Source organism: Canis aureus, chromosome 9 (assembly GCF_053574225.1).
Source record: "Canis aureus isolate CA01 chromosome 9, VMU_Caureus_v.1.0, whole genome shotgun sequence".
Classification (NCBI taxonomy): Eukaryota; Metazoa; Chordata; class Mammalia; order Carnivora; family Canidae; genus Canis; species Canis aureus.
In genome coordinates, this window is record NC_135619.1 from 11,558,331 (window position 1) to 11,567,324 (window position 8,994).

At 42.8% G+C, this 8,994-nt stretch overlaps 1 protein-coding gene across 1 annotated transcript; it reads left to right on the forward strand.

Annotated features, from left to right (window-relative positions):
* Positions 1–2,343: 2,343 nt before the first annotated feature.
* LOC144321347 (uncharacterized) lies at positions 2,344–8,328 on the forward strand. Its single transcript, XM_077910896.1, has 6 exons — positions 2,344–2,772; positions 2,869–3,181; positions 3,341–3,434; positions 5,053–5,122; positions 6,547–6,588; positions 7,945–8,328. The coding sequence occupies exons 1-6, from the start codon at positions 2,344–2,346 to the stop codon at positions 7,975–7,977; spliced, it is 981 nt and encodes a 326-aa protein (XP_077767022.1). The 3' UTR covers positions 7,978–8,328.
* Positions 8,329–8,994: the final 666 nt, after the last annotated feature.

An 8,994-nucleotide genomic window follows, 5' to 3' on the forward strand; every position in this document is an offset into this window, starting at 1 on the left:
TCCAGTAAACGTCCCCTCAATCCTGTTACATATACTCTCAAAGTATGGCTTTTAAGAATTTATTTTCAAACACTGTAGTTTTAATTGTATATAACTAAGAACCTCTGAGTCATTGGAGACATGCCTAACTAAAAGACACTAAATCAATACTTTTATAATGGGAATTTTTAATACAAAGTAAAGATACAATAAAAGCAGTTATTTCACAAACTAGTAAATGTCGTGTAGACAGTTGTATGCACTGTTTTTGCACTTATTTATCAAAATTAATAGGCTTCTATATTCATATCTTGAAAAATCTTTAACCAACATAACCCAGATATTTAAATGGTCATGCATTTATACACATACATACACGTTATATATAGGATGTTGCATGTGGTTCAAATATGTATGTCCATTTTTTATAGAAACTAAGAACTAAACAAATATTAGCATTTATAACTTTCTAACCACCAGTAATTGGAGTTCATGATCCATAAACAATGAAGGAAAGCCAGAACCACTACATTCTGCTTAGACTGTATTAAGAAGCAAATATAAGTTTCTTTCTGTCTTGGGGTGTTGCAAGAATAAGGAATTTAGGGATGAATGGAATTATGATCTATATATGCTTTCAATAAACCAAGATGTAGTCATTTCATCCTTTAAACACTAACATCCTACTATGAAATAAAAAATATATATGCACCAAGTTTCAAAGATAGCAAAGGTAAGCCCAAGTCAAGTGACGATATTTTGAAAGGAATGGTTTCAAATGATGCTAACTTTTGTTTTTTGTTTTTTTTTGCAACGAAGAACTTTACAAGGCAGATGCAGCCAAATCTGTTGCACAAGTGGCAACGCAAATATTTTAGAAATGGGCTGTGGGGGGATTTAATGGACTAACACACTTGGAGTATTTATAAAAGGTAATATATCTTTGAAGAGGGTCATGATTGTCCATCATGCTCCCTTAAAAAAGGGCAATGGGTAGAGGGGAAGGTGTGGGGTCAGACGAGTTCACGCATCCTAACTATTGCTACTAGTGAAAGGCTATGACCTGTGTAGGACAGGAAAGACTTTGGTACCTTCTCCTATGCCATGAGCGGAGCTGCAAAAGCCATTGGTCCTATCATGTTTAGTCTCTTTCAGGTGCACATTTCAAAAACATATCCTTTCCACTAGCTTTCGTTTGCAGTTATGGCTCACAGACAGCAGCCAGTTTGTATTAAAGTGTGGTCCAATGCATCAATCCAGTTTTGAAAACAGTGGACAGGAAAAATAAAGGTACAGTCTTATCAATGAAATTCTCATTGACAGTTGGAGAATTGGGAAGAGGGAAGCTTGAAAACAGGGAGGTGGGAGGAGAGTAATATTCTTTAGGTGAGTTTTGGGAAGATGCTAAGTAAAATGCTGTTCAGAAATTGGGATTAATCGAGCAGTTTAAATACAAATCTGCCGGAAATCATGCTCTGTACGAATGAAAATGAAGGAATTTATGCATATTCTAATTTTCCCTCTTTGGCTGCTATTTTGGAGGAAGAGACTTCTTTTGCTGATGGTGGGACTTTTTTGTTCCGCACAGGAAATGTGTAAATGAACACAAATGTCATTTTTTTTTTCCTCCCTTCCATTTCTCTTCTCTTCTCTCCTCCCTCCCTCCTCCCCCTTTCATCGATGATAACTTGTTAGGGTCCTCGGTCCTGTGGCCACTGATCCCAGGGGTCCTCCCCACTTCCCAGCGGGCGGGCAGCGCAGGGAAGGGGCGTCAGGGTTCCTCTAGACCTTTGGAAGATGCCATAGGGCCTCCATTTCATTTTTGGACATTCGCAAAACAGTACAGAGTGAGAAGTCCTACGTTTAATGTGATGAAAATCCATCTCGAAAGCTATTTCCTCACACGACTGAATTTTCAGAGAAACTGGGCTGAGCAGAGCTTACAGGTGATCTCCTAAACCAAGTCGTGAGGCTCCATTGGCCTCCGGTCCGGCGCCGAGTCGGGATACTCTCGCTCTCACGCCTCGGGAGCACACAGCGCCGCTGAACGTTCTTTACACCAAGACCGGCGGGAAACTCTCTGGTCAGCCTGTGCTGGACCAGGCGGAACGCTGCGGTCCTTCTGCGTTTCGTGACAGACACACAGGGGACGCCTGAGACGGTCCCACGAGGTGCGGCGGGGGAGGGGCGCTCCTGCCCCCGGGGAGAGAACGGGGGAGCGGGGGGCGGGGGGAGGGGCGGGGGGAGGGGCGCCGTGCCCCTCCCCCGGCTCCCACGCGGGCGGCCACGCGAGCGTTCCGAATCAATCCGGGGTCGGCGGAAGACGCGCTGAGAGACGTCCCCGAGACACCCTGGTTCTTACCAATGTCACGCGAAGAGCGCCCCCCGCCCGGGCGCCCTCAGCCGCGGCCGCAGCGCCGCCCCAGCCCCGGCGTCCGCGGAGGCCGCAGCAGCCCCGCCGCCCGGCCGCGGCCTCCGCGAGGGAGGGCGGCGAGAGCGCGGCCCCGCCCCGCCCCGGCCCGCCCGCCCCGGCCCGCCCGCGAGCCCCTGGCCCCCACGCAGACTCAGGGCCCCAGCGGAGCCGCGGCGCCCCGGAGCGCCTGCTGGCGGACGGCCGCCGCCCACTCGGTCCTCCCCTCTCAGGAAGGGGGCGCCGCTCGGCCGCGCGGGCCGGGCCAGCGTCCCCGCCACCCGCACGCCGCCCGCCGCCCGCCGCCCGCCGCCCGCGTGACTGAGCCGAGCGCCGCGGGGGCGGGGTGCAGCGGCGCCGCGGGAGGAGCTGGGCGAGGAGCGGCCCCTTCCCTGCGCGGCGCGCGGCCGGGTTACAGCCACACTCAGGAGCCTCTTGGGAAAAGCTCAAAAGTCCCCATTTTGCGGAAAGCCTGCTAGGATGTGGTGGGACCCCGCGGTGAGAGAAACCCCCAGAGGCCTCGAAAGCCCTGGTGCCAGAGCCCAACCCGGCCTCGGCCTGGCCTCGAGCGAGGTCTCCCGCGCTCCGGGGCCTGCACTTCCGGTCCCCGTCCCCGCGGGTTCCCTGACCCGCCGCTCCCGGGCACTTCCGCCGCCCACCACGTGGCCGGGGCCTGGAGGAGGCTGCCCGGAAGGCCCGGCTCTAGCGCTTGGGGCCTTCGCCTGTTCCCGTCGCTTCTCTTTATTACGGATTTCCTGTCATTTCGTCGGTCGCTAGCCCCTGTGGGAAGTGGTGCGGAGGAGGGCCAGAGGTTGAGAGAAAAGGCCCATTGAAGAGAACCGTCCGTCCCCCCCCCCCCCGCCCCCCTTTGCAGATCACCTGCCCCTTTCTGAATTCCCTGGACAAATTCACATCAGCAGCTAAGACTCAGGCATCTTTGTTTCCCCCCAGGGCCTTCACCAGTTTCTGTACTCAGGAGGCAGGGCATGCAACAAATGTCGAAAGAATTACTGAATGAATCTGCTGCCTCTTTGGGCATATGGTGGTAAGGGTTGGTGAGCGCCTTAGAAATCGGCTGATCTCTGACTTGTGTTTTGTGGACACAAGTTAAGAGTTTGATAGATAAATGGTTTTTATAGGCATTTTGATACTCTTCTTCCTTCCTTCCTTCCTTCCTTCCTTCCTTCCTTCCTTCCTTCCTTCCTTCCTTCTCTTTTTTTCTTTCTTTCTTTGACTTCCCAAAACTAGTGAAAGGAAGTGTCTTAGAGTTGTTGAAAATGTTCTCTCGGACTTACTCATCTATATGAAGTAAAATGCCGTGATTTTTACACTTTGGGGTTTATCAGCCCTTCGGTGGCTTTTCCTTTCCGCTTTGCTTTTCTTTTTAATGTTTTGCTTTTTGTGATGAGAGGTCAAGCCCTTAGGAAGTTAGTCTCTTATACCCAATTTGAAGCAGTAACTAATTTCTCTTTTGCTTCCCTGCTGTGTCATAATTTAACCTTTGAAGACCTTGAATTCACTTCTGTGTTGTGTCTTCTGCATCACTCAGCTGTTCTTGTTCTTTACAAAAGCATTTTTTTTTTTTTTAAGATTTTATTTATTTATTCATGATAGTCACAGAGAGAGAGAGAGAGAGGCAGAGCAAAAAGCAGGCTCCATGCAGGGAGCCCGACGTGGGATTCGATCCCGGGTCTCCAGGATCGCGCCCTGGGCCAAAGGCAGGCGCCAAACCGCTGCGCCACCCAGGGATCCCAAGCATTTGTTTCTAAATGCCAAAAGAACTTAGAAACAGGAGAGAAATGTTATAGTTGTGAAGTTGTGAGACTGAATTCAGTCCCTCAGCATATATTACATGCATGTTCTGCTAAGCACCAGTGGTGTAACCCATAGACTAGCCCCAAAAGTACTTAACGCCCCACCTTCATTGACTATAAAATAGTGAAAATATATAAGCAGTAAGTTGACAGTCATGAAAGTAATTTGAAAGGTTATAATTACTAATCAAATTTAAGGCGTATTTATTAGCGCCATTATTAAGAGGCATCAGAGGCCTGCAAATAAGGCCTGTTCTTATCCTCTGGGAACTTACAATCTACTTGAGCATAAACAACGTAAACACAAATTGATAGAAATAGCTATTAAGCAATATTCAGAGTCCGGCATATTGAAAACATTCAGTAAACAATTGCTTCACGTATTAACTTGCAGTACGTCATTCTTCTCACAGAAATATGACACTGATGATAAATAAAGGAAGGATTAATTAGGAAAACATTCATGGAGGAAATGAATTGTCCTTTATGTGTCACATAGGAAGATTAGCGTACACAAGCTGTTTGTTTTTGAGGCAGTAAAGGTGGTATAAATGGAGAATGAGAAAGATATTTGGTAAGATGGGGTTTGGTGGTAATTTGTAGGAAACCTTAAACAACATGTGTTTGTATTTGATAGTAGAAGTGATAGAGACCTACTGTGGCCCTATGGCCAGAGAATGGCTTTATTAAAATTAAGATTTATGTTTAGAATGACTCTGGCCAGCAACCCAGTAAAGTAAAAATTGAGGGAGAAAGGGTAGGGGAAAAGATTTTGGGGTAGTTCTGGATTGGAATATTACTACAAAGACAGAGCTATGACAAGACTTTTTCTCCTCAATTTTTATACAGTGGGAATTACATTGAAATGATAAAATCAACAGTGATCCTTGAAAGGAGCAAGAGCCACAGTACTCCTAAAGTCAGTACTACTCCTTTATTCTTCATTGTTGGTGGTTCTATAGGAGATATTAGGTGTTGACTAATGGAAACTAATATCACAATATTTCCTTTTCCATTTAAGCTCACGATATCTTTCTCAGAGCATGTTTACTCATTATTCATCTGTAGTGGTTCTCAACTGTCTCAACTGGGTGTGATTTTGACACCCTACCACCCTCCCTGCCCCCACCACAGGCACATTTGGCAAGGTCCGGAGACATTTTTAGTTTTAACGACTAGCGGGCCACTACTGGCATCTAGTGAGTAGAAGCCAGGGATAGATAGTGCTAAACATGGGAGACCCTACCCCCATCCCAGCAACAAATTCCCTGGTCCAAAATGAAGCATGAGCTCTAACTCTGGAGAGCTAATACAATGAGTCGCAGAACGTAACTTCTATTATATAACAACCTCAGCTGACAAAATGTTTTGTTTAGTGAGTCCACTGCACTCTGAAGACAGCAGTGCTTCTGTCTAGCCCCAAGGCCTTAGAAACAGGAAAATCAAAAGGGTACCTGCTTGGATTTTCTACTTCTTATAAAACAGAGTTAGAAATTTTCCTTAAGGATTTGCCATCTAAATGTTATTTATTAAATTGATAAAATGTGCCTTTGGAGTTGCTTAGCAACTTATGGAAAGCTTGCTTTTTAGAAGTTCATTTGTTTGTTTAAAACTAGGGTAGGTTGCATATTATTAGCTACATTACATAAATCAACAAAGAAATGTACACTGAAAATGGAATAAGATGTTTCAACACATTTTCTGCTCTCCGTGTCTGGCAATTAAAACACTCTAATTGTCTGGTAGAATTGCATGAAGTATTTGACAAACATTATTTATGTATGAAACTTCAACATAATATTGAGTACGTAAGAGAACCAAAGGGGAAAAATTAAGCAGGTTTGTCATAAAGTATGTGTTTATCTTAACCTTTCTTCTTCAAAAATCTTATCTACTAAGTACTTTTATCAGACACTAATTATACTCTTTCAGAAAAGAATTTCTCCAACACCCTTCAGTGCCTGCACCCTTTAATCATATCTCATTACATCTACCTAATCCATATCTTTTTCACATTGCCAGGGCTCATTAACAGTTTTAAAAGCCAATCTTGGACATTATTATTCCTTGTAATCGAGATGAAAATAATGCCAATAATATTTTATTTCTAAAATGTAATGGATCATTTAAAATTTGTTCTGAAGCCACTTCTTTAAATATTAATGAGAAATTAACTTTCAAACATGCATTAAGCTAGCAGGAATGGTGAGATGTGTCTGAAAACCCTGAAGCACCTTTTCGAAGGAGAAGTTATTTTTATAAGCTGTTTTAACAGTGGATCATCAGTCACTTTGAAGGGAAGTGATCCTTGATTAACAGTTGGCTGATATTGTGCTTCCACAGATGTGTAGCAGCAATACAGGTGCTACCTATGAAACAGGACAGGTAATTCACAAGATCTGAGCATCTTCTTTTTCTGAGTGAAAATGTAAAAGTTTGAGCGGGCCTTAGTTTTTGTGTATTGCCCTATTTAATTGTTGAAGATTAGGCAAACCAAACACCCCACTCAGATAATGAGCTATACGTGGACATCGTATTTCCCATACACTTAAAGATTGTTAAGTATGGCTGGTCCTTTATTCTTTTTGATAGCCCCTATTTAGAAAAGGAAACCTGGATCAAATTTGCAGTTACATGACTAAAGTAGAGCCTCTTGATAATGACTTTTTTAGGACTTGAAAGTCAAATCCTGGCTCTTGGGCTATAGCTATATAGGATTAACACAGTATTCTCAAAAATAGAAGCTTCTTCCACCATTATAGTTGAGTTTGAGATTCTTTCTTGAAAATTATCATTAAGAGTCTTAGGAAAAGCTTAATAGTGCATTTATTTATTGTATTTACACTATTAAGGTATAATTTTTGGAAAAAGAAACACAAATCCCCAGAAGTCATTGTTCCAAAAAAAAAAAAAAAAAAAAAAAGAAAAGAAAAATGAACAAAAGCCAGCTTTTTTGTACAAGTACCTCAAGGTGTTATTCCATAGTAATGGAGATGTAATAAAGCTTTCATTCAGCTTTGAATTCTTTTTTCATTAATTAGTTCTGCCAGACAGTAATTAGCTCTTATTTTGGGTGTTTTATTAGATTTTTTTAAGTGTTTTTTCTTTGGAATATATATCTTTTTCTTTTAGAGTTTTATGTTTCTTTTGATTTCTCCCACTAATATGGTTTAGCTTGTTGTTGACTACAGGAAACTGTTAAAAAGAACCAAGTGAAACCATATGATAGTTGAATTTTGATGTGCTGTGTCTTATCTTTCACAGTTGCTAAAGATAGAGTAAAATACAGAATTTTAGGATCAGTCACATTAAAAAAATTACTCTTGACATTTCATTTTTTCTTTTCTTTAAAATTTTTTGTTCATAATTTTTGGGAAGGGTATCTTTGCATATGCTCAGTTATACACAACAATTTTTCATGTGTTTTCTTTTTTCCTTTACTGAAATAGTTTGAGTATTCAGATATTACCAAACTTGTACAGTGGTGACACCATAGGCAATGCTTACTTTAATGGAATTTCCCTCATTTTATTATCAATTAAATAGTTTTATTAATAAAAATGAAATTTCGTGAATGTAACAACATGCTATAACACTACAAGAATTTTAAAGATTACAAATTTTTATAACTTTTGCTTTTGTAACTTAATTTTTATCTTTGTCTGTTTATCTTATTATTACGAAGTTTTGCCTTTTCTGTACTGATCACTTATGTTCTTGTTCTTTTCATGTTATTTTCAGAGGTTTCTCACTGGCCAGCACTATGAAGGTTGATGGCATGATCATTCACTCCACATCAAAGGATATCTACTCATCAGTGTGCTGTTGTCAGTCAGAGGTTTCCAAATATTGTTCTCCAACTCAAAGAAAAGTAGCTGGATCCAGGCAGAAAGGTGTCTGGGAACTCCTTTACTGTGCAGGGTGTGTCTCCAGAGAAAGCTGCTTCAGCATTCTTCTCGGTCTTTGTTTTCGGAATACTTTTCCCTATAGTATTCTCCAGACTCTAAAATACTAGAATAGTTCCCAAGTTCATCCAGATCTTCCCCATGTTTGAATTCTGGGTCCTTTTCTCACCCCCTGGCTTACATGTAGATAAAAGAAACAACAATAAAGGAATAAAAATTGTTTGTTTCTGTCTGACTGAATCATTCCAGTCTTAAAGCACCCTGGTGGTTTAATTAACCTTGTCATTGCATTTACTATCTCCCACATACTTGTTTGTGAGAAAGTGCTCCTCTTGGCATTTGCCTAGTTGGAAAAAGAAACACCAGGACTGTGGCACTAGACTTTGCTCTTGAAGTGCATGGCATGGTGGCAGCATAAAGCTTGAACAAGCTTAGTTTTTCACTGATGGGGTGCAACTGGCATAGCCATCTTTCCCTGACACTGTATGGCAGCTTTGATGAATTTTGGGCCATGCTTCCTTCCAGAGCAACAGTTCTAGCTTGGCATGGGGTTTGGTACCATTATAAAGAAAAACAGGGGATCCCTTGGTGGTGCAGCGGTTTAGCGCCTGCCTTTGGCCCAGGCCACGATCCTGGAGACCCGGGATCGAATCCCACGTCGGGCTCCTGGTGCATGGAGCCTGCTTCTCCCTCTGCCTATGTCTCTGCCTCTCTCTCTCTCTCTCTCTCTGTGACTATCATAAATAAATAAAAATTAAAAAAAAAAAAAGAAAAAGAAAAACATGGTGCCTCTTGTAGAAGGAGTTTGGAGAGCTTTAAACCCCAGCAATCAAGATGTGTGTTAAGATGATTAACTGAATCCTGTGGATATGTTGCTTCTACGTAA